Consider the following 26074-nt stretch of genomic DNA (forward strand, 5'->3'; position numbering starts at 1 on the left):
CTGCAACCTCTGCCTCCCAGGCTCAAGGGATCCTCCCATCTCAGCCTCCTGAGTAGCTGGGATTACAGACACGTGCCACCACGCCCGGCTAATTTCTGTATTTTTTGTAGAGATGAGATTTCGTCATGTTACCCAGGCTGATCTTGAACTCCTGGGCTCAAGCAATCCGTCTCTCTTGGCCTCTCAAAGTGCTGGGATTACAGGGGAGAGCCACGCGGCTGGCCTGATTATTCATTTTTAAAATTTAACATTTATATGGTTTACCGTGCTTAGACTATCTCTGGAATTAGGCAGTAATTGTTTTCAGGGAAACAATTGTTTTGGAGCACCCTGAATGACTGGGGAGACAGGGAGACATGGTTGAATGTCTTTGGTTTTATATTAAAGAATGACTACATTTAAAATGCAATATTAGCTGGTGGCCAGACTTCCTATAAGGCTGTCTCAAGAGGTTTTTTTCTTTTTTTTTTTTCCAAGTTTTTGCTTGAAGGCTTAAGTCCAGAGAACTGTCACCTTTCCATCTTTGCCATTGGGTCTACGGGTGTCGCCGGCATGTGGGTTACACTTTTAAGCGTATGGATGAAATAGAGTGGATGTAACACTTGACTGGGAGTCAGAATACTTGGGTTCTAGTCCGGGGTGGCTTTAAGTTAGTGACCTTGGGAAAGCTCTTATTTCCCAGGGCTTCCGTTTCCGTATTTGCACAGTGAAGAAGCTGATCTCTAAAGTCCTAGGTCATTTTAACAATTGACTGTCTCATTTTCTTCTGACCCCACATTTGGGAGGGAATGCTTCTGCAGTGCGTCGCTCGGGTCTTGAGTGAATACATTTTGCCCATCGGTTCAGGAGCCGAGGCTAAGGGAGGCACCAAGAGGGTGACGGGCGCCCCCTTCCCAGCTCTCCAGCACAATGCCCTTGGCAGCTGACCGCAGCGGTTGGTTAGCGTCTCCCATCTACGGGTCTGTGAGGTCCTTGATACTACTTTTCAGTCCCCAGCCTGATTCCTGGAGTACAGCTGGTGCTCAACAAATACTGAGTGAATGTGTGAGGGAAATAAATGAGAGGCGGACGCTAGCATCCGGGAGCTGCGCAATGATCTAACGAATTTCTGCAAAAATTACAACTACCCCGCCTTTCTCCTAGGCTTCAAGGCGACTGCCGGGTGCGAAAGGAACCGCACACCCCTCAGAGGCGAAAGAAGCCTTTCAGACCGGAGAGGCAGATGGGAGCTCGGAGGGAGGAGGCTCGAGCCAGCCCGCCCCAGGGCTGCGCGCGCCGCCGCCCCTCACCGCGCGCGCCTCTGGCCGCCGCAAGCAAGGCCCGCGGGTGGCGCGCGATCTTCGCGTCGCTCTGGGCCGGCGGCCGCGGCGCCGCGCGGGTGGGTGGGATCGTGGCGGAGCGCCAGGCGCCCAAACAGGGGCGAGAAAGCGCCATGGCGGCGGCGGCGGCTGTGTCCGGTGCTCGCGCCGCGGCGAGGTGAAGGGGCCGCCTCTTCTCCACAACTGAGGAGGCCACAGCTGCCCGCCCACCCGCCTTCCACGCGGGCCGCGGCTCCGGCATGGCCGGGATCATTAAGAAGCAGATCCTGAAACACCTGTCCCGGTGAGAGCGCCAGCGCCGGCCCCCGGCGGTCCCGGGCCCCTCCTAACCCTCTCCAACCTCCTCCCTGACGCCGCGCTCCGGGCCCAGTCTCCTTCTCTCCAGCCCGGAGCCGGGACTCCGTGGCAGCCCCTGCCTAACTCGAGCCCGGACAGCTTCTCCCCGCTCCCGCCGGCACCCACCGTTGTCGCCGCTCTATGCTTCCCCCGCGCTGGGCCCTCCTGCCCTGGCGCCGGTGCAGCTAGTCTCTCCCCACCCTAACATCCCCCTGGACTTTTTCTCTCCCCTCAAGGGCTCTCCTGGCCTGCTGTCCCCACCTCCCACACCTCCGAGCAGGTCACCCCCTGCTCCCCTGACCGTCTTTCCGAGGCCCCCACGAAACCCACTCTTGCCTGCCCGAACAAGCTGTCTTCTCTCTGCTTCCTCTGGCCTTTGGGCCCGTGCCCCTTCCTCCGGGCCTCTGACTGCCCTACTCTCCCAGATCCTGTGCCCCTGCCTGTTCTAAATAACCCTGCCACCAGTCCTGCTATGCCATTTCCCCTTAGATTTCCAACGCCGAGACTGGTTTTCTCTATCCCAGGAGCTCCCACCTCCTCCTCTTCTGTCTGACCCTGTTGCATCACCCTTGGAAAAGCCCAGCACCCAGGGCCGTTCCTCTGGACTTCTTTCTCCCTCTTTTGCTTTTCTTTTCATTACACAGCCTAATTGGAGAAAGGTCATGAGAGTTGGGGATAAAGTTTCCTCAACCTTCCCTTTAAGATGTGGAGGTTTTTTGACAGCCTGTGAAAAGAACCAACAACGTCCGCTTCTGCTTTGCACCCTTTTATTAAGCAATGTTTTGTCGCTGAGTAATTTGGCATGGGGAGGCTGGCCGGCAAAACAGTTTTCAGGTGTAGCCGAGTGGCTGCTTAACCCCGTGTTCCGGTTGCAGGTTGTCAGAACCAGTAGCCACAAAAATTGGGAGCTAGGTTTCACTTAGTTTTCACTCATTATTCCATGCTGGAGTTGGTGATGGTTAATACCTTAACCAGCCTTTGTATCTCAAGTGGAGAGTGATCCAGGGCTTGGCTGCACAGTGGTCAGTGGCTTTCAGGAGGTAGGGGTGAGGGGAGATGTCGGTCAACATGGGACACCCAGGCTTTCACTGATGTTTCTTTCTGAGTCTTCTCGTTGCTTTGGTAAGCGGTGTGTGAGACGCTATTCCTGCCACTGCATCCCCTTTTCCTGGCTGACACTCTGGCTTATTTACTGTTACTTTGATCTGAGACTTTAATTAGTAATTAGACCCAGATCCATCTTTTGGTTAATCACCACGTAGTAAAAGAAAAAGCACATTGGAGGCTGGTGCTGGAAAGTGCCTTTGGGCCTTTTACTCAGATTAACGTAATATATTCTTTTTCACGTGATAGTATTCTAGATGTTCCATGAGTCTGGTTGTTTTGTGTGAAGATGTAATAGTATTTGGGGCATGACCAAAGATTGCAGAATGGAACAGATAATTTGACAAGAGGAGAATTGTATAATTTGAAAGGACATAGAATTTTAGGGCTTAGAGATGATCTCACCTATCATAGCATTGTTGTTTAAGAGCCTGGGTTCTTTCTGATTTACTTTCTCTAAAATGGGGATAAGAACAGTATCTACTTCAAGGGTACAAAAGCAAAAAAAGAATGAATAAGACCTACTGTTTGTCCAGCCCAGCCAACATGGTGAAACCCTGTCTCTACTAAAATACAGAAATTAGCCTGGCATGGTGGTGCACGTCTGTAATCCCAGCTACTTGGGAGGCTGAGGCAGGAGGATCGATCGCTTCAGCCTGAGAGGCAGAGGTTGCAGTGAGCCAAGATTGCACAACAGCACTCCAGCCTAGGTGACAGAGCGAGACTGTATCTCAAAAAAAAAAAAAAAAATATATATATATATATATATTAAGATAAAGTATGTAATTAGATTGTTTGTAACTCAAAGGATAAATGCTTGACAGGATGGATACTCCATTCTGCATGATGTGCTTATTTCATATTGCATGCCTATATCAAAACATCTCATGTACCCCATAAATATATACATTACTGTGTACCCACAAAAATTAAAAATTAATTAAAGGTTATTGTGTTACATGAATTAATATATGTAAGGACTTAGCACAGTGCCTAACATACAGTATGTGCTCAGTAAAACAGGTATGGTTATTTTTTGGATCACAATTTGTGTGACAATTTGATATAAGCTATAGACCTTATCTCTGGAAAAATTCATATATGCAAACAGTAATTTTTATATAAGTTTAAGAGGAAGGAGCAGTTATAAACCCCTGAAGCACATGCCTGAATCCCTCAAGGCATCTTGGAACTAGTGAATAATCCCTGATCTAGTTTTGTACCTCATTTTATGGCTGAGGAAACTAAAGCCTAGAGAAGATAAGTGACTTACCCAAGTTGCATAGGAAGGTAAGGTAATGAAACAGAACCTAATTCTGGTACACTTTTCTCTGTAGTACACAGATATTCTGTGCACTCCTATGAACATAGAGTTGGTTTTTTTTTTGTTTTTTTTTTTTTTTTTTTGAGACAGAGTCTCACTCTCGCCAGGCTGGAGTGCAGTGGTGCGATCTCGGCTCGCTGCAAACTCCAACTACCGGGTTCAAGAGATTCCCCTGCCTCAGCCTCCTGAGTAGCTGGGACTACAGCCATGCGCCACCACGCCCAGCTAATTTTTTTTTTTTGTATTTTAGTAGAGGTGGGGTTTCACCACGTTGGCCAGGATGGTCTTGATCTCCTGACCTCGTGATCCCCTGCCTCGGCCTCCCAAAGTGCTGGGATTACAGGAGTGAGCCACCGCGCCCAGCCTTGTTTTTGTTTTTTTAGAGACGGAATCTTGCTTTGTGCCTAGGCTGGAGTGCAGTGGCGCAGTCATGGCTCACTGTAGCCTTGACCTCCCAGGCTTAAGTGATCCTCCTGCCTCAGCCTCCTGGGTAGCTGAGACCATGCACCACCACACCCCTTGCTAATTTAAAAATTTTTTTGTAGAGATCAAGTCTTGCTATGTTGCCCATGCTGGTCTTGAACTCCTGGCTTCAAGGAATCCTGCCTCAGCCTCCCAAAGTGCCAGGATTACAGGAGTGAGCCACTGTGCCCAGCCTGAACATACGGTTTTTTTTTTTTTTTTTTTTTTTTTTTGAGCCTGAGTCTCATTCTGTTGCCCAAGCTGGAGTGCAGTGGTGCGATCTTGGCTCACTGCAACCTCCACCTCCTGGGTTCAAACGATTCTCCTGTCTCGCCCTCCCGAGTAGCTGGGACTACAGGCGCGTGCCACCACACCCGGCTGATTTTTTGTTTTTATTTTTAGTAGAGACAGGGTTTCACCATGTTAGCCGGGATGGTCTCGATCTCCTGACCTCGTGATCCGCCCGCCTCGGCTTCCCAAAGTGCTGGGATTACAGGCATGAGCCATCGCGCCCGGCCTGAACATACAGTTTTTAAAGAAAAATTTTAGCAGTATATGCTTACACATTCCTTGGCGAACACAGTGCCTTTTTAATTAATAGGTGAAATAGGAATAAGTATCACAGACATTGGGGAAAATTTCTGATTTTCTCAGCATTGGGCAGAGGACTGAGGAAGAGGTCACATTACAGTTGCAATTTCAGGGCTCCAGGAAGAGATGGTAAATTATGAGTCTTGTTGGGGGAAAGGCCAAACTCCTGGGGATTTTGTGTTGGTTTAGCTTGGAAAAGCTGCCTAATCACATGTGACATTTGTGTCTCTGTGCAGTCTTTACCACATACAGGCTGGCCTGCCTGGGGAGGAACTATGACTCTGTGGCTTCCCAAACCTGATGGGGAAAGAGAGAGAAGGGAAGGCATACTAAGTTAAATAAAGATATACTATATTAAATACTGTAGGTGTTTGATAATTACTTGTTGCTGATGATGCCATTTGACCTAGAGGAGAATGGCCCCACAGCAGAGAGGATATACCAATGAGTCATATTATGCTGATTTGGGGCATGAAGTTTTTCAGATGATAAAGTATCTTGTTGGGATGCACCCTCCTTAGTAAGAGTATTTTGGTAAATGAGATTTGAAGAGAATGGTATTCAATATGTTTTTCTTAAATGCCTACCCTAGGCCAGGCACTAATCTGGGCACTGGAGATGTAGCAAGGAAGAAATATAAATGTCTTTTAAAGGGTTTAACTCATGGTTTTCATGACTGCTGCTCAATGCAAATAGCTTTAATGCCCAGTATTCATTTAAATAGACCTTGGAAGAAACCTTTTCTTAGAAACACAAAGTAATGATTTAAAAAATATTCAAAATTGATTTTTCACTAAATTAGGTTTTTCTTGTTTTAGATGACCCAAGCTAATGACCTTTCATTATACAAATAAGAAGAAATATGATCGATTGTAAAGAAAGTCAAGCATCTATCGTTAATGGAAGGAGCATGGGCTCTGGAGCCAAACATGCCAGATTCACCTTCCAGCCCTGCCACTAATCAGCAGGGCAGCCTTTTGCAGTGGTGCAATCTCGGCTCATTGCAACCTCTGCACCCTGAGTTCAAGTGATTTTCCGGCCTCATCCTCCCGAGTAGCTGGGACTACAGGTGCACGCCACCATGCCCAGCTAATTTTTGTATTTTTAGTAGAAATGGGGTTTCACCATGTTGGCCAGGATCGTCTTGATCTCTTGACCTGGTGATCCGCCTGCCTTGGCCTCCCAAAGTGCTGGGATTACAGGCGTGAGCCACTGTGCCTGGCCCTGAGCCTTAGTTTTCTTATCTGTAAAAGATAAGGAGGAAGAATAATACATACCTAGTAGATTTTTTTTGGTGCATTGGGGATAAAGTTTTTATTATAGTGCCTGACATATAAATAGATGTTTAGTAAAGAGTTGCTATATAACATAGCCAAAGAAGTTAGGGCCACTGTGATGGCATGGATGACAGAAACCCAGCCGGCTCTTTTAAAAACCCATCAGGAGCCTTAGTTATTTATTTTAAATGATGCAGGAAATGTGAACCTCAGTGATAGAGACATGGCTGATAGACATGATAGATATTTTAAAAACATGTTAGATGAAGTTCAGAGGCATAGAAGATTTCAGCATTTCTTTTGGAGAATAAGAGAGCCTGACTGCAAATTTAGCCCCCTTAGTTCATGATGACTGCCTCCACTCATCATCATGATGAGCACTGAGGAGCAGCGAAGATCTTAGAGATCATCGGGGCCAGCCTCCGGTTGATAGTGAGGGGTTCCAGGCTCGGAGAGGCTGTTACTTTTCCAAGGTCACTTAGGTGGAAGCTTGTCGGACTAGTCACAACTTCCAGTTATGTTCTTTTTACACTAGACTTTAGTTATTATCACGTTCTTTTCCAAACTAATTATTTCATGCATTATCTAGTAATAGTTAAATCCTGTGTTTCTGTTTCCCTTTCTCATTTTCTTGTGTTGCTTCAGAATAAAGCACTTTTATTTACTTAGCAAGTATTTAATAATAGCCCACCGTGCTAATAAGCACTTTACAAATCTTAAGACAATTTAGTCCTCATAATAACCCTATGAGGTACATATTAGGCATATTTTATAGATGAAGAAAGGAGTCACAGAAAAGTTAAATAACTTACCCAAAGTTATAACTAGTAAGTGATAGAGATTCAAATGCAGGCATTCCAATTCCAGAGCTGTGCTCTTCAACCACTCTGCTGCTATAATGCCTCTCATCTATTGAGTGTTTCAAACTGAACATGCTCATGTCACTAGCAGCCACCTGAAGAAACAATATTACCAGCATCTGAGAAGCCTCCCACCCTGCCCTGTGTCTCCTTCCAGTCATTACCTCCACCAAAGGGTAACCAATGTCCAGATTTCTAACAGCATAGATTAGTTTTGTCAATTTTGTATTTTATGTAAATGGAATTATACATTTATGTCTGGCTTCTTTAGTGCAACATTTGTGAGATTAATCCATATTTTGCATCAAGTTGTAGACTTATTTTTCATTGCTGTATAGCATTTCGTTATGTGATAATACCTCAGTTTACTTGTACATTTTACTGTTGATGGACTTCCGGATACCAGTTTAGGGCCGTTACGAACAGCGCTACTAGAAACATTCTAGTACATGTCCTTTAAACAATGTACACATTTCTGTTGGGAATATATGTAGGGTAGAATTTTTAGATCGTAGAATATGTGTATATTCAGCTTTAATGGATACACTAAACCATTTTCCAAAGTGGCTATACCAATTTACATTTCCACCAGAAGTGTGTGTGAGGGATCTGATTATTTTATATCCTTGCCAGTGCTTTGCATTTTTCATTGTAGCCATTCTGGTGAATATATTTTTAATTTTCTTTCTTTCTTTCTTCCTTTTTGTTTTTTTTTTACTTTGTCTGTGGTAAACCAGATAGGTATTTTATTTTTGCTGTCAGTTCAGTTTTTAGATTCTGAGGTATTTAAAATTTTAGTCACAAGCAAATATCAGAACCCTGAAAGCATAAGATCTTTTTTGGAGTAATGTTCAAATTACAAAGATACAATGAAAATAATTAGGGTTATTTCTGACCATTAACCTATAACATTTCTTACTTGGAATGGATATAATGCTCAGCCCTCTGTCAAAATGACAATCATGTACATTAAGAGAAAGGAGGGGCTGTTCTCCAGGCATTTGGGTTTTTGTTAAATATTTGATCTTTAGGCTACCCTAGATTTTGTTTGTTTGTTTTTTCGGAGACAGGGTCTCGCCCTGCCGCCCAGGCTGGAGTGCAGTGACGTGATCTTGCCTCACAGCAACCCCCACCTCCTGGGCTCCTGTGATCCTCCTGCCTTAGCCTCCTGAGTAGCTGAGACTATAGGTGCCCGACACCAGGCCTGGCTAATTTTCGTATTTTTAGTAGAGACTGACAGGCTGGTCTTGAACTCCTGACCTCAAGTGATCCGCCCACCTCAGCCTCCCAAAGTGCTGGAATTACAGGCGTGAGCCACCATACCTGGCCTAGGCTACCCTAGATATTAATGAAATAGTTTCATACTTGCTTTATAATCTTGCCCCATTGGCATAGCATTTTTTTTTTTTGAGACGGAGTCTTGCTCTGTCGCCCAGGCTGGAGTGCAGTGGCGCAATCTCGGCTCACTGCAATCTCCGCCTGCCGGGTTCACGCCATTCTCCTGCCTCAGCCTCTCCGAGTAGCTGGGACTACAGGCGCCCGCCACCACGCCCGGCTAATTTTTTGTATTTTTAGTAGAGACGGGGTTTCACCGTGGTCTCGATCTCCTGACCTCGTGATCCGCCCGCCTCGGCCTCCCAAAGTGCTGGGATTACAAGCGTGAGCCACCACGCCTGGCCTGGCATAGCATTTTATCTTTACTAAACAAATGAAAATTTAAATAGCCAGGCATGGTGGTTTGCACCTGTAGTCCCAGCTACTTGGGAGGCTGAAGCAGGAGGATCACTTGAGCCTGGGAGGCTGAGGCTGCGGTGAGCTAAGATCATGCCACTGCACTCCAGCCTGTGTGGCAGAGTGAGACCCTGTCTGAAAAAAAAAAAAAAAGTATTTAAAAGCAATAAAATTTTCAAAGCAGTACTGTAGTATGTATTTGACATACAACAGCATAATATATGGTTCACAGTAATGAAAATTAACTGCTTTGAAAAATTGAGAAGCATGTCAATGTAGCAGAAAGAACCAGGCTTTGGATTCCAAAAGGTGGCTGTGAATTTTGACTCTGCTACTTCTAAGCTAGGCATTCAGCAAGTTTTTTAGCTTCTCCAAGTTTCAATTTCTTCATCTGTAAAATGGGCATAATAACGCATAATGTTTTGAGGATTAGAAATAATGTATAAATCTCTTTGGTCCTGAAAAAGTATTCCATAAACAATAACCATTACTATTTATCTTTACTTATTAGAATAGCTCAAGAGAGATGACTGTTAGTTTTTGGAGATAGTACTTTTTTTTTTCATTATCTTCAAGGTTATGCCAGATTTTTCCAGATGTCTAATTCTTTAGACATTTAGATATTTGGAAATTACATTTCTTAGTCTTTCAGTACAGAGAGGTTGAGATTAATGCTTTTGCATCGATGCTTGAGGAGAGAAAACCAAAGTTGTTCCTATTTATCTTTTTTTTTTCATAGCAAGGCATACCTCAAGGAGGAAACTTTGACCTCAGCATAGCTGAAATAGCTGAAATGTTTATCTTGGGTTGGGCCTTTAGAGGATTTACTTATACAGCGTCTAAGAAGATAACATATACTTTATTAGGGTGAAAAATTAGAGGGTTTTAGGTACCCTTACTTAATACAGAACCTGGTTGAATAATCTGAGTATGGCATTAATCATTGAATAGAAAGCTCAGTTCTCTATACCCACTGTAGTGTGTCCTCCAAAACAGCAGGGATTGTGTGTCTTGGCTGCTTTGAAATTGGAGAGTTGGAGGATGCGTTGAGTGGGTGAAGTGAGAGAAGATATATGTAGTGAGAATGCATGGTTGGAATTCAGAACTCAGAGAACCTTAGACTTGGGGAGTAATGGGGGTTGTAGGGAGGGGAGGACAAGGAAATCCAGTTCATCCCGTATCTTTAAGGGGCCTTTTAACTCTGTGTGGTGAGGGCAAGTATTTGCTACTGGTTGTGAACACAGATATTAAAGTACTGGTGCTTAATACAGATAAATACTGGAAGAGAACATTTCCCAGTATCTATAACCAGTAGAATCAATCCGTATGTATAGTAAAGCAGAAAACTAAAGTGTAAAATAATAATATATCTTAGTAATTTAGGTAAAGGGTATGTAGTTTGTATCTGTTTGTCACAAAAATAAGATATATATATAGATATCTATAGATATAGATATAGATATATATAGTGGTGTGATCTCGGCTCACTGCCACCTCCGCCTCTCAGGTTCAAGCGATTTTCATGCCTCAGCCTCCTAAGTAGCTGGGATTACAGGCACATGCCACCGTGCCCGGCTAATTTTTTATATTTTTAGTAGAGACGGGGTTTCACCATGTTGGCCTCAAACTCCTGGCCTCAAGTAATCCACCTACCTGAGCCTCCCAAAGTGTTGGGATTACAGGCGTGAGATTATAGCCACTGCACTTGGCTATAGGCCTAGATATATTATAAAATATTTGTTGGATTGACTGTTGTTGCATTTGCCTACACAGCAATCTTTTTACATGTATGCTTGGTCTTTAGAGTGCATTGGTTATATGTAGCTTGGATTCCAGCCTATCATTTTAAAAAATTGTGGAGGACATTGGTGGCAATCAATGTATTTAAGTCAGACTTAATAGAAGCACTGTGTTACTGTGTTGCCAACAGTTATTTCTAAGTTTGAAATTTGGAGTGTATAGTCCAGTAGAAATAGTGACGTAATTTTGAATAGTTCCCTACGTAAGCCTGCAAAAGCCACATAAACTTACTATATGAAGTTCTGGGTCTTGGTTGTTAGGGAACTATATTTGAAGGAGCTGGGGAGAGGGGGAAAAAAGTATTTTTTTCCCCATTCCTTGGAGTAAGTTCCTTTAGATCATTGTATCTCATCAAGGACTGTTTTTGGTTGTCACAGTGATTGAGGGGCATGACTAGCGTTTGGTGAATGGGGGGCCATGTCCTGCAGTACATGGAATAATCTCACATAAAGAAGCATTGTCCCTTGTCCTTTTGGACTTTTGAATGTTGTTAGATGTTTTTGTAGCTGAATCCACTGTATAGATTAAATGAGCTTAGACTCTAACTCTATTTTACATAAAAGCACAAAATATTGCACAGCTTTATTTTATTTATTTATTTATTTTGAGATGGAATCTCGCTCTGTCTCCCAGGCTGGAGTGCAGTGGCACCATCTCTGCTCGCTGCAAGCTCTGGCTCACTGCAAGTTCCGCCTCCCGGGTTCATGCCATTCTCCTGCCTCAGCCTCCAGAGTAGCTGGGACTACAGGCACCTGCCACCAAGCCTGGCTAATTTTTTGTATTTTTAGTAGAGACGGGGTTTCATCGTGTTAGCCAGGATGGTCTCAATCTCCTGACCTCGCGATCCACCCGCCTCAGCCTCCCCAAGTGCTGGGATTACAGGCGTGAGCCACCGTGCCCGGCCTGCACAGCTTTAAACTATAGTGAATATTTTAGGAAACTGCCATGAGGGAAGATCATTTTGAACTTTACCAAGAATTTGTCACCGTTTTGGAAAATGCTGTTACTCTTGGTATTGGAATCACCAATATGATAAAGTTGTATATGCCTGCATTTTTACTATTATTTATTTATTTGTTTGTTTATTTTTGAGATGGAGTTTTGCTCTTGTTGCCAAGGCTGGAGTGCAATGGTACGATCTCAGCTCACTGCAATCTCCGCCTCCTGGGGTTCAAGCAATTCTCCTGCCTCAGCCTCCTGAGTAGCTGGGATTATAGGTGCCCGCCACCAAGCCTGGCTAATTTTTTTTTTTTTTTTTTTTTTTTTTTTTTTTTTTTTTTGAGACGGAGTCTCGCCCTGTCACCCAGGCTGGAGTGCAATGGTGCGATCTCGGCTCACTGCAACCTCCGCCTCCCGGGTTCAAGCGATTCTCCCGCCTCGGCCTCCCGAGTAGCTGGGATTACAGGCACCCACCACCATGCCCAGCTTATTTTTGTAGAGATGGGGTTTCACCATGTTGGTCAGGCTGGTCTTGAACTCCTAACTTAGGATGATCCGCCCCCCTCGGCCTCCCAAAGTACTAGGATTACAGGTGTGAGCCACCCTGCCCAGCCTGTCTGCATTTTTAGTAGTCCAAATCCTGGCGATTCCACATTTGCGTGCAAACATCTGACAACTCTGTCTTCTGGTGCAGTGTTGTTGGAGCACTTACATGTTGAAATACAAATGATTTTATTGTAAATTATTTTCCTTTTATATTACACTTTGGACATTGTATTTTACTTTTTTTTGAAATTATGTGCATAAGTAAGTAGGTTATATTATATGTAAAAAAATCACTTGAGAGGCTGGGCGCAGTGGCTTACACCTGTAATCCTAGCACTTTGGAAGGCTAAGGTGGACGGATTGCTTGAGCTCAGGAGTTCCAGGCCACCCTGGGCAACATGGTGAAACCCGTCTCTACAAAAAATACAAAAATTAGCTGTATGTGGGGCATGGTGGCGTGTGTTTGTAGTCCCAGCTACTTGGGGGGCTGAGGTGGGAGGATTGCTTGAGTTGGGAGGTCAAGGTTGCAGTGAGCCGTGATCGCACCACTGCACTCTAGCCTGGGCGACACAGCAAGGCCCTGTATCAAAAAATAAAAAATAATGATTTTAATAACTAAGAGAGGCATTGTAAAGTTAAAAAAAAAAAAAAGGAATTGAGTTGAGTCTGTTAGGGTTGAAAACTGCTGACTTAGTATGAAATTTCTTTTGTATGAAATTTTGAAACAGCCAAAGTTTGCTCTTGTACACTTTCTTTTTCCCTACTATATGTCTGTTACTCACTTCTGGAGGTCTGTCTTCTTATGCCCCCAGTTGCTCTGATTTTGCCCTCAGTGCTTTGCTACTGTACCCCCAACCTGCTCAGGTCTGCATGCTCAGTTTCCCTTACTTTTTCACCAGAATCCTCAAATCTTTAGGATATAAGATTTCAGCTAAGTCAAGAGGAGATGTAGAGAACATATTTTGGAGCAGGAATGCCACCAAATAAATAACCAGATCTAATTCAGGATATGTCCTACTAGAGTCTGCTCTCCTAAGCTACCCTTACTTTCTCACAGCTTCTGAATCCACAGATACTCCAAAAGTTCCCAGTTTGTTTTTGTTTTTCCAAAATGATTTCTGTGGCAGTGGGGACAGGACATGGGTCTGGGGAGCATGGTATGTATCAGTCATTTGAAAGTTGAAGAGTTCTAGTATGTAGAAAATCCAAATAAGGAGGGAATAAGTTAATCCAAGCCGACTGCTTCTGGTCATCTGTCTTGGTGCTTTCCTAGGCAATGCTGAAAACATTCATTTTTCCTTCTCAGATAAATCTGTTTTTCTTTTTCTTTCTTTTTTAAATCTTTCTTTAAACTTGGATGAAAGAAGGGGCTGCAGTTGAGGAACACATTTCATTTGAGAACGTGTCTTCACAGGGGCTGATACGAAGTCAAAGGCCTGGCAGTATATAGTAGTATGTGTATCCTTTTGCTGAGCCTCAGTAAATCCCCACACTGTCTTCCTTTCAGGCAGGCTCTGGCTCTTTAGTCCTCTGAGCCCAGGTGAGCTTCCTAGCCTCTTTAAGGAAGGTTTGCTGCAGTAATATTGGATACACATCTGTAGTTAGTGTCTCAGCTCTTCCCGGATGTCTGGGCTGGAGAGTTCAGGTAGTCTATCCTTTTTGTCAGCTGGACGCAGAACCTGAGCTACCTTTGAGGACACTGTTTTTGAGACTATTTATTCATTAATTATTTAGGCAAACTTTATTGCCTATCTGCCATTGGTTGCCAAGCAGTAGGAACTCAAAGACAAATGAGACAAGGTTTCTGTTTAAGGACCTAACTGCCAGTAGGTCTGTAAGCAGAAAGCCCAGTAATGCATTAAGAAGTATCTGCAGAGCTGGGGGGTTGGAGTGGGGAGTGGCACAGACAGGAAGACAGGTGATGCCAGGCAGAGGGAGCCGCATGAACAATGGTACTGAGTTGAGAAGCAGCAGGGTGCATTTAGAAGACTGCCTATGGTTCTGTATTACTCAAATGCAGGGTTTGAGAGTGGAACACAGCTAGAAATGATATTGGAAAGACAGAAGCTAGATCGTGGAGGCCTTTTGTGCTATGCCAAGACATCTAGATAGGGCTCAGCTTGTTCCCTGCTGCCTTCAGTTGCTACTGCCTTTGATCTGAGACAACTGAAACATCTCCAAACCTCTACACCTGTGTTGACTTTTTTAAAAGTCAGGGAGATAGTATGGTTTAGTTAAGGTTGCAGGTTCTTGAGCCAGACTGCCAGATTTTGAATCTTAGCTCTGTCGATTACTAGCTCTATGACCTGGGCAAGTTATTTAAACTTTCTATGCCTCAGTTTTCTCATATATAAAGTGGCGGTAATAGTAATCTTTTACATCGTGAGGTCATTGAGAGAAATAAATTAATTTAAAATGTATAGGCCGGGCACAGTGGCTCACACCTGTAATCCTAGCACTTTGGGAGGCTGAGGCAAGCGGATCACTTGAAGTCAGTAGTTTGAGACCAGCCTGGCCAACATGGCGAAACTACATCTGTACTAAAAATACAAACATTAGCCAGGCATGGTGGCTCAAGCCTGTAATCCTAGCTACTTGGGAGGCTGAGGCAGGAGAATCGCTTGAACCTGGGAGGCGGAGGTTGCAGTGAGCCGAGATAGTGCCACTGCATTCCAGCCTGGGCAACAGAAGGAGACTTGGTCTCAAAAAAAAAAAAAAGAAGATAAGCTGGGCGTGGTGGTGCATGTCTGTATTCTCAGCTACTCAGGAGGCTGAGGCGGGAGGATTGCTTGAGACTGCCCAGGAGTTCAAGACCAGCCTGAGTGATGTAGCAAGACCCTATCTCAAAAAAAAAAAAAAAAGAAAAAAGAAAAAGTATAAAGTGCTTAGAGCAGTACCTGGAATAAAGTAAGCAATTATTAAATGTTAGCTGTTATTTTAAAAATAATTTTTATTCTCAGAGCAATAGCATCCTTTTTCATTTTTCCTGGATGTTAATTTTATTATAAAAGCTTCTAGACTGGGCTTTTAAAATGTATTTATTTCCCTGTCTCCTTTTTAAGCACTTTGCACACCTAATTATCTCTAATGGGAAGAGTGTGCCTTCTACCTCAACCTCACAAAGAAATTTATTTTCTTATTTACAGATGATAGTCTTAACAAGTCTGGTTAATCAGACATATTAGAGTTGGTTTGCAATGTGTAGAAGAATGTAAATGGATTGTTGGATAGCTCATTCCACCTATTTGGCAGTTATCATTTATTTGCTTTGTATTGTTATCAAGTCATTAAGCATTAATTGAGCATCCTTTTCCTAGACTTTGTTTGATATAGACTAAATGTCCCAATTCTTGCCCTTAAGGATCTCATAGTCCTTAAGGTTAGAGACCTTTGTTTTTATTTTAAATTCTTATTTGTATCCTCCGTAGCTCTTTTGTATGGTTTGAGCCCATTAACCCTAGCCAGTTGAATGTGCTGCTCTCTTAGGTATGTGTTCGTGCGGTCATTTGCCCAGGTGAAACAACTCAGATGTCTGACAGGGCTTTTCTTTCACCACCATTGGTAAAAGAGAGCTCATTTTGCGCAGTCTTTGCCTCTTAACCTAAGCATACATGTTGGTCAAAGTTAGGGTCAGTTCTGCTCAGAAACTAATGACAGCCTTACTGTATGAATTTTCTTATCCTCAGTTTCTTCCTTGAACAATTTTCAAAGATATATGCTACACTTCTCTAAATAGCTGTTTGAGGCAGTAACATGGATAACCTATTCTTTTTTTTTCCCCCGAGATGGAGTTTTGCGCTGTTACCCAGGCTGGAGTGCAGTGGCGCAATCTTAGCTCACTGCAACCTCCTCCTGGTTCAAGCGATTCTTCTGCCTCAGCTTTCTGAGTAGCTGGATTACCGGCTTCTGCCACCACGCCTGGCTAATTTTTGTACTTTTAGCAGAGACAGGGTTTCACCATGTTGGCCAGGTTGGTTTCGAACTCCTGACCTCAAGTGATCCACCTGCCTTGGCCTCCCAAAGTGCTGAGATTACAGGCATGACCCCACTGCACCCAGCAGATAACCTGTTCTTATCCAATAGTGAATAACAAGCAATGCCTGTTAGTGGAATAGGCCTTCCTTTTCTGAGCATTAGCAAGTACATTTTCACTTTAGGTAATCTAGAGCCTGCATGTAGATTTTAACACCAGGAATCTAGTATTCAGAGTTTATCAATTATTGTCCTAGATGTAAGTTTGGGAATTGTCAAGAAGTGGAAGTAAAGGAAATTAAGGGAACTGTGTTAGGGTGACAAGAAATGTTCCTAACAAAGTGAGACATGCCGGCACATGAGTCATGAGGTATAGTATCTTCAGGACTAGTGTAGGGGAAGAATTTGGGCCCTAACCACCGTGGGAGCTGAATGGCCAAATGAAAGCGGGTAGAGGGTTGCTATCCCTGAGATAGTCACTGAGGAGCTCTAAGTTCTAATTCTAGCATGATTACAGGTGTGAGCCACTGCGCCTGGCCTGAAGGTATTCACTTCTAGGAGAGAAGACTGGCTCAAGCCAAACAGATTATTAGGGCTTCAGCTAAACAGGCTGGGTTTTAGCAAGTCTTTGTGCTTAGAGGAGGGAATTAGAATGTTCAGCAAGGCTGTTGTTGTGAGTTAAGAAAAGAGAACCTCTGGGGAATCCTTGTTCTTTCAACTGGCCCAGTATTGGAATGGCAGTAAATGAGAGTGCTGCAAGTCATGGGCTAGACAGCTACCATGGGTCTGGGAAATGTATGCAATGAGTTAGATTTGTTGAGAATGTAAATCCATATGATGTCTATGAAAGAAATATGGGAATATCTGTCAAAATAGAAAATGTAGGCTGGGTGCGGTGGCTCACGCCTGTAATCCCAGCACTTTGGGAGGCCCAGGTGGACGGATCATTTGAGGTCAGGAGTTTGAGACCAGCCTGGCCAACATGTTGAAACCCCATCTCTACTAAAAATACAAAAAATTAGCTGGGTGTGGTGGTGGGCACCTGTAATCTCAGCTACTCAGGAAGCTGAGGTAGGAGAATCGCTTGAACCGGGAGGCAGAGGTCGCAGTGAGCTGAGATGGCACCACTGCATTCCAGCCTGGGCAACAGAGTGAGACTCTGTTTAATAATAAGAATAGAAATCAGTGGGCCGGGCGCGGTGGCTCACGCCTGTAATCCCAGTACTTTGGGAGGCCGAGGCGGGTGGATCACCTGAGGTCAGAAGTTCGAGACCAGCCTGACCAACATGGTGAAACCTCATCTCTACTAAAAATACAAAATTAGCTGGGCATGGTGGCAGGCACCTGTAATCCTAGCTACTCTGGAGGAGGCTGAGGCAAGAGAATCCCTTGAATCCAGGAGGCGAAGGTTGCAGTGAGTCAAGATTGTGCCATTGCACTCCAGCCTGGGCAACAAGAGTGAAACTCCGTCTCAAAAAAAAAAAAAGAATAGAAATCAGTGAAATTAAAAGCAGGGCAAACAGAGAATTAATATAACCAAAAATTGTTTTGTTTCTGGAAAAGATTAATGGATTTAGTTCACCTTTAGCAAGACTGATCAAGAAAAAAAGAGAGAAAACATAAATATTGTCAGTGGTGAAAGAGGGGATATCATTATAGATCTTACAGATGTTAAAAAGATGTTAAGGGATATTATGAACATCTTTTTTTTTTTCTTTTGAGACAGGATCTCACTCTGTTGCCCAGGCTGGAGTGCAGTGACACAGTCACGGCTCACTGCAGCCTTGACCCCCTGGGGTCAAGGGATCCTCCCACCTCAGCCTCCCCAGTAACTGGGACTACAGGTGCATGCCACCATGCCTAATTTTTTTATTTTTTGTAGAGACAGGGTTTCATCATGTTGCCCAGACTGGCCTCAAACTCCTGGACTCAAGCCATCCTTCCTTAGCCTCCCAAAGTGTTAGGATTATAGGTGTAAGCCACTACACCTAGCCTGAACGTCTTTTTGTCAATAAATTCAATAGCTTAAGTGAAATGCACAAAATTATGTGAATAAAGGCTCATATAGTTTCATTGGTGATTTCTTTTAAACATTTAAGAAATAAATAATACCCATTTTACAGAAATTATTTTAGGAAATAAACACTTCCAAACTTGTTTAATAAATTCAGTATGACCTTGATAAGAAAAAGAAGACAAAAATGTTATAAGGAAAGAAAACTTCAGACCGCCAGGTTTGGTGGTTCAGCCCTGTTTTTCCAGCACTTTGGAAGGCTGAGGTGGGAGGATCATTTGAGCCCAGGAGTTTGAGACCAGCTTGGGCAACATGGCAAAACCCTGTCTCTACAAAAAATCAAAAGATTAGTTGGGCATGGTGGCACATGCCACTGGTCTCAACTACTCAGGAGGCTGAGGCAGGAGGATTGATTGAGCCCAGGAGGTTGAGGCTGCAGTGAGCAGCAGTTGCACCACTGCACTCCAGCCTGAGCAACAGAGCAAGACTCTGTCTCAAAAACAAAAACTTCAGATCAATATTCATTGTGAACAAAGATTAGTAAGTTCTTAATAAAAGACTATTGACCCTTGAACAATAGTGGAATTTAGGGGTACCAGTCCCCATGCATAGTCGAAAATCCATGTATAACTTTTGACTCCCCAAAAAGTTTTTTGTTTTTTTGTTCGTTTGTTTGTTTTTTGAGACAGGGTCTTGCTCTGTTGCCCAGACTGGAGTGCAGTGTTGCGATCTCAGCTCACTGCAACCTCTGCCTCCTGGGTTCAAGCGATTCTCCTGCCTCAGCCTCCGAGTACTGGAGTGTGCCACCATGCCCGGCTAATTTTTGTATTTTTAGTAGGGACGGGGTTTCACCGTTTTGGCCAAGGTGGTCTCGAACTCCTGGCCTCATGTGATCCACCTGCCTTGGCCTCCCAAAGTGCTGGGATTATAGGCATGAGCCACCGCGCCTGGCCTAAAAACTTACTACTAATAGTTTACTGTTCACTGGAAGCCTCACTGATAACAGTTGATTGACACATATTTCGTATATGTATTATATATTGTATTCTTACAATAAAATAAGCCAGAGAAAAGAAAACGTTATTCAGAAAATCATAAGGAAGATAAAGTACATTTACAGTACTGTACTAAATCTATGCATGCCACAAGTTTACATCATCTGTTTACAAGATGAATCATCTTTCTGAAGTGGCAGGTACCGGGAACTGCAGATCTCAATCTATAGAACATATCAAACAATTAAACTTTTCCTTATAATGTCATGACTTTTTTTTTTTTTTTTTTTTTTTTTTGAGAAGGAGTCTCGCTCTGTCGCCCAGGCTGGAGTGCAGTGGCGCAATCTCGGCTCACTGCAAGCTCCGCCTCCCGGGTTCACGCCATTCTCCTGCCTCAGCCTCTCCGAGTAGCTGGGACTACAGGCGCCCGCCACCACGCCCGGCTAATTTTTTGTATTTTTAGTAGAGACGGAGTTTCACCGTGGTCTCGATCTCCTGACCTCGTGATCCGCCCGCCTCGGCCTCCCAAAGTGCTGGGATTACAAGCGTGAGCCACCGCGCCCGGCCATGTCATGACTTTTCTCTGCTTCTTGGGAGCATTTCCAGCATCATTAGTGGCACATCGTGTGGGTCCCATGGTGTTATTCAGGTTTTACAGTATTGCACTAAGCATCATGAATAGTACACAAGAACCACAAGAGATCACTTTTTTACTGCAATATGCAGTTTATTGGAAGATGAACTGCTCTTGCTGAGATGACATGATTCACATCATACAACGTTTTAAGCAGATCCTCATAACACGTGAGCTCACTGCAGTATTAATAGGAGGTAGCTACAACATTATTACAGCAGTATAGTATGTACTACAGTTAATTTTATGGAGTTATGATTATTTAGTAGTTACTTGAGACACAGTCTCGCTGTGTCACCCAGGCTGGGTTGCATGCCATGATCATCGCTCATTGCAACCTCTACCGATACTCCCACCTCAGCCTACTGAGTAGCTGGGACCACAGGTGTGTGCCACCATGCCCAGCTAATTATTTTGTTTTTTTGTAGAGACGGGTCTCACTATGTTGCCCAGGCTGGTCTCAAACTCCTGGGCTCAAGCATTCCTCCTGCCTCGACCCCTCTAAGTGCTGTGAGTACAGGTGTGAGCCATTGTGCCTGGCCAGTTATCATTTAGTACTGCATCTTTATATTTGTTTACATTTCTCCTGACTGCAAATGGTGTCATGTATAGTCTGTATTTTTGAACTTAAGTTTCGATAAATTTCAACTTTTTATAATAGATTTGTATAAACTTTAGGATAATAAATGATAGACTAGTATCTACATATATTTTATGCATTCATGACATACCTAACCTTTTCTTAATTTAAAAAATATTTCTAGGCTATGAAGTTTGTCTGCAAGTTTTTTCAAGTTGTCACAAATCTCCAAAAATATTTCCACACTTTTATCAAATTTATTGAAACTTACACACACAAACATAGACTGTACGTGGTGACACTGACAGTCTAGAGAAATGCAAATAAACATTCAATGTGTATTATGTTCAGGGACAGGCTGACTCATTATTGTTGATATGTGAGGTTGCCCTAAATTGAGCTAAGATTCACTGTAATCCCAATCAGTTTCAGCAGATTTTTTTTAAAAACAGAAATAGGCAGGCTGATTTGAAAATCTATATGGAAATGAAAAGGACCTAGGATGGTGAGAATAATCTGAACAAATGAACACAAAGGATTTTTTAATGCCTAAAATGAAGCTGCGGTATTAAAGACGGTGTGGTATTGGCATAAGTATATATAGGTCAGATGAACAAAATAGAAAGTTGAGACATGAGTCATAGCCACGTGCGATGGCTCACACCTGTAATCTCAACACTTTGTGAGGCTGAAATGGGAGGATCTCCTGAGGCCAGGAGTTCAGCCATGGCAATATATTGAGACTGTCTCTACAAAAATGTTAAAAAAAGGCCAGGCAACTGTAATCCCAGCACTTTGGGAGGCTGAGGTGGGTGGATAACTTGAGGTCAGGAGTTCGAGACCAGCCTGGCTAACATGGTGAGACCCACCCATCTCTACTAAAAATACAAAAATTTGCTGGGCATGGTGATGCAGGCCTGTAATCCCACCCACTCGGGAGGCTGAGGCAGGACAATCGCTTGAACCCCAGAGGTGGAGTTTGCAGTGAGCCGAGATTGTGCCACTGCACTCCAGCCTGGGCAACAGAGTGAGACTTCGTCTCAAAAACAAACGAACAAACAAAAACTTAGTTGGGTATAGTAGAATGCACCTGTAGTCCTAGCTCCTTGGGAGGCTGAGGGAGGATCACTTGATCTCAGGAGGTTGGGGTTACAGAGAGCTGTGATTGTGCCAGTGTACTCCAGCTTTGGTAACAGAGTGAGACTCTAGCTCTTAAAAAAAGAAAAAAGAGTTAAGCCAGGCACAGTGGCTCACGCCTGTAATCCCAGCACTTTGGGAGTCCAAGGTGGGAGGATCACCTGAGGTCAGGAGTTCAAGACCAGCCTGGCCAACATGGTGAAACCCCATGTCTACTAAAAATACAAAATTAGCCAGGCGTGGTGGTGGGTGCCTGTAATCCCAGCTACTCGGGAGGCTGAGGCAGGGAGAATTGCTTGAACCCAGGAGGTGGAGGTTGCAGTGAGCTGAGATTGAGCCACTGCACTCTAGCCTGGGCAATAGTGAAACTCTGTCTCAAAAAAAAAAAAAAAAAAAAAAAAAGAGATGAGCCACTGTATGGAAATTGCACCTTAAATAACACAACAGTTAAAAAACCCAACATTGTAAACAACAAACAAAAATTTAGAAGGAAAGAACGTTCTCCTAAGAAAAGCATGTAATATTGTCCTGCAGTTTTTTTTTAGAGACAGGGTCTCACTCTGTTGCTCAGGTTGGAGTGCAGAGGCACCATCATAGCCCACTGCACCCTCAAAGGATCAAGGGATCCTCCCACCCCAGCTCTTTTTCTTTTTTTTTTTTTTTGAGACGGAGTCTCGCTCTGTTGCCCAGGCTGGAGTGCAGTGGTGCGATCTCGGCTCACTGCAAGCTCGCCTCCTGGGTTCACGACATTCTCCTGCCTCAGCCTCTCCGAGTAGCTGGGACTACAGGCGCCCGCCACCATGCCCGGCTAATTTTTTTTGTATTTTTAGTAGAGACGGGGTTTCACCGTGGTCTCGATCTCCTGACCTCGTGATCCACCCGCCTTGGCCTCCCAAAGTGCTTGGATTACAAGCGTGAGCCACCGCGCCCGGCCTCACCCCAGCTCTTGAGTAGCTGGGACTACAGGTACGAGCCACTGCATCCAGCTAATTAAATTTTTTTTTTTTTGTAGAGACAGGGTCTCACTTTGTTGTCCAGGCTGGTCTTGAACTCTTGGCTTCAAGCAGTTCCAAATTGCTGGGACTATAGGTGTGAGCCACTGCACCTGACCAGTGAAGAAGTTTTGAGAGTAAAACCTATTAGGACAAACCTCTAAGATTGAATGGCTTATTATATCAGATTATCTGGGATGAAATAGCATTAGCCATGTTAGTGATTGATATGTTTTGTCTGGATGATGGAGAGAATCCTGCTATTTAAACCAACTGCTTCAGTGTTGTGTTATATCTTTGTTTAAAGAGAAGCCTGTGGTGTGGCTTAGCAGTGAAAATATTTTGCTGTAGATTTGGGTGGGAAGCTTAGAAGCCAAGACTCTGGCTGTGATCACCTCCTCAGTGGAAAAAACGGTGAAGGAAGCAAAGTGTATTTGTGGACCTTTTTATTTCTCCCAGGAGGGTTCAATTTCTATGAGAGCTGAAGCCGACTGACTGTTGCAACTTATTGACCCTATTATTCGCAATAAAGATGCTGAATTACAGAGGGCAGGGTGTTGTCAGAGTTGAATGAATGCTGGGTTAAGTCCCATTTCTGTTATTAGTTTCAGCTTTTCCACTGGCTAGCTGTGAGTCTTGGGCAAGTCATTAAGCTTTTTGGCCATTTGTTTCCTCATTGGCAAATGTAGATTTGGACTAAACAATTATTTAAGATTCCTTCTAGCTCTGAAATTCTGAGAATCTGCAAATCTAAGAATTTTCACTTCCCAACATTGTGGTACATTTTCACAAAGATAGCTGAGAGCCTTTCCCCGTCGTTTCTTTGGCAGATTGCAATCCTCTGGCAGAAATGAAACGATCAAAATCTGTTTTTCCAACCTGATTTCATCTTAGCTTTTACACTCTGTAACAGTAACAGATGGCCAGAAAATGTTTTCCCACATACTTGAAGTGGAATAAATAGCAGGCTGCCATTAGCCTTTTTAGCTGCCCTTGGACTCTGAATGATATTATCCTCAATTAGGAACACAAATGCTTTTTTTCTGCCAGGGACTATGGGGTATAGAAAGAGAAGTATACAACATAATTATTCTCAAGAATTCAATATCCGGTTGCAGTTTGTGAATTTTAGACTGGCTGTTGAAGATGACTTGGAATAGTTGGTTTTATCATCACATTGCTGCAGTTTAACCCAGTTGTACTCCATTATAGGTAGAGAGTTTGAGCTATTTTTCCCTCTCCAGGTGATGAGAGAACTGAAACTTGGGTCTCTTGTATAACTCTCAGAGCTGTGGTTTCCTTGGCTGAGCAAGCCTCCCTAACCCTCCCCAGCAACAGTCAGGCCCATGGAACATCTTTTATTTTTATTTTTATTACTTTTATTTCTTGAGACAGTCTCGCTATGTTGCCCAGGCTGGAGTGCAGTGGGATGATCTCAGCTCACTGCAACCTCCACCTCCTGGGTTCAAGCGATTCTCGTGCCTCAGCCTCCCAAGTAGCTGGGATTACAGGTATGCCACCATGCCCAACTAGTCTTTGTATTTTTAGTAGAGATGAGATTTCACCATGTTGCCCAGGCTGTTGTCAAACTCCTAGGCTCAAACAATCCACCTGCCTTGGCCTCCCAAAGTACTGGGGTTAATAGGCATGAGCCACTGTGCCTGATGATCTTTGATTTTATTTTTTTAACCTATTCTTTGTTATTGCTCTAAAATGCAGGCAAAATCAGTTAAAGAATTCTTACTGCCTTTTTTGAGAAGCTTGAATAAGGCAGTATCCATTTTTTGTTGACTCCTAAAAGTAAACTGAAAAGTGAAAAAGCATATATATGTTATATCATTATTACAGTCACAGGAGAACCGCCCATGGTGGTCCAGCAGACGTACATGCACCATCAGCAGTCCTTTGAGTGCTTGAAGAACTCTTGGTTGTTTAGTGCTGTTCAGCTTTTGGTGATTACTTGCTTGTATTGTTAATCTTAGACCTGATGGCACAGTATCCTCTGTGGTCTCTTGTCAGCGTGTTGCTAGAGACTGGGTGTCCCTGCTGGAATGGTGGTAAATTAGCCTTGGGCATACTTAAGAAAAAGTTTATTAATCTGGTTGAGTTGGTGAAGTGCAGAAAGGTTTTTGATGGAGTTACACTATTAACTTTACCAAAAAAGTTTAGATGCGTTCCCCTTACACAGGTTAAGCAGTCCATGGTAGAGTATAAAAAGCGAAAGAATGTCCTCCAACCACTTCTGAGATACCTTATAAATTTATTCTGTGCCAAGTGTGTTTTGGGGGAACTTATAATATTAAAATGTTAGTAGAAGTAAAAACCAGTGAGCACACCTGGGTTCATACTGCCTCTTCTTGCCCTGTCATCTGGGGCAAACTACTTCATATCCGAACCTCATGCTCTTCCTCTGAGCAATGGGGATAATAATGCATACTTCATGTGGGATATTGCAAAGATTAATTGAGATGTTATGAAGACCCTTCGTTCAGTGCCTGGTGCAAAGTAAAATGTCATTATTATTTGTAGTTTGGTTTTGCTGGTCCAGGCCAGAGAATAATGCTTTTTCCCGCTTGTGGTGTACAAAGTAAGTTGGTGTTTGTTTGTTTGTTTGTTTTGAGACAGAGTCTTGCTCTGTTGCCCGGGCTGGAGTGCGGTGGTGCGATCTCAGCTCATTGCAACCTCTGCCTTCCGGGTTCAAGTGATTCTCCTGCCTCAGCCTCCCTAGTAGCTGGGATTACAGGCATGTGTCACCATGCCTGGCTAATTTTTGTATTTTTAGTACAGATGGAGTTTCTCCATGTTGGCCAGGCTGGCGTTGAACTCCTGACCTCAGGTGATCCACCTGCTTTGGCTTCCCAAAGTGCTGGGATTATAGGCGTGAGCCACCGCGTCTGGCCAAATTATGTTTTAAAAATGAAATTTTCTTTTAGCTGACAAAAGGATATTGATCTGGTCCAGCCTATGGGGCAGAAAGACATACAATTATTATTTTGTTATTTGTTTGTTTGTTTTGAGACAGAGTCTCGCTTTGTTGCCCAGGCTGTAGTGCAGTGGTACAAACTTGGCTCACTGCAACCTCTGCCTCCAGGGTTCAAGCGATTCTCATGCCTCAGCCGCCCAAGTAGCTGGGATTACAGGCATGCCCCACCATGGCTCGGCTAATTTTATTTGTGATTTTTTAGTAGAGATGGGATTTCACCATGTAGACCAGGCTGGTCTTGAACTCCTGGCCTCAAGTGATCTGTCCGCCTGGCCTCCCAGTGCTGGGATTACAGGTGTGAGCAACCGTGCCTGGCCTGCATTTTAAAATAAGCATTCCAAAATAATTAAGATCCATGTGATCAGAGGACCATAGTTTGAGATGCATTGCCCTAAAAACTGGCAAGGTTAGGATGAAATGTAATACAATCTGATATACTTCTTTTTGTTAAGGCTTGAAAAATACATTTATCTATATG

The 26074-nt window shown here is 43.7% G+C and overlaps 1 protein-coding gene across 1 annotated transcript in view; it reads left to right on the forward strand.

Annotated features, from left to right (window-relative positions):
- Positions 1–1324: 1324 nt before the first annotated feature.
- Positions 1325–26074, forward strand: part of UHRF1BP1 (UHRF1 binding protein 1) — an 85720-nt gene continuing 60970 nt past the window's right edge. The window contains exon 1 of the mRNA XM_003278823.4: positions 1325–1602. Coding sequence (XP_003278871.2) covers positions 1559–1602 — 44 coding nt within the window. The 5' untranslated portion in view covers positions 1325–1558. The remainder of the gene's footprint in view (positions 1603–26074) is intronic.

The sequence above is a fragment of the Nomascus leucogenys genome, chromosome 22a (genome assembly GCF_006542625.1).
Source record: "Nomascus leucogenys isolate Asia chromosome 22a, Asia_NLE_v1, whole genome shotgun sequence".
Taxonomy (NCBI): Eukaryota; Metazoa; Chordata; class Mammalia; order Primates; family Hylobatidae; genus Nomascus; species Nomascus leucogenys.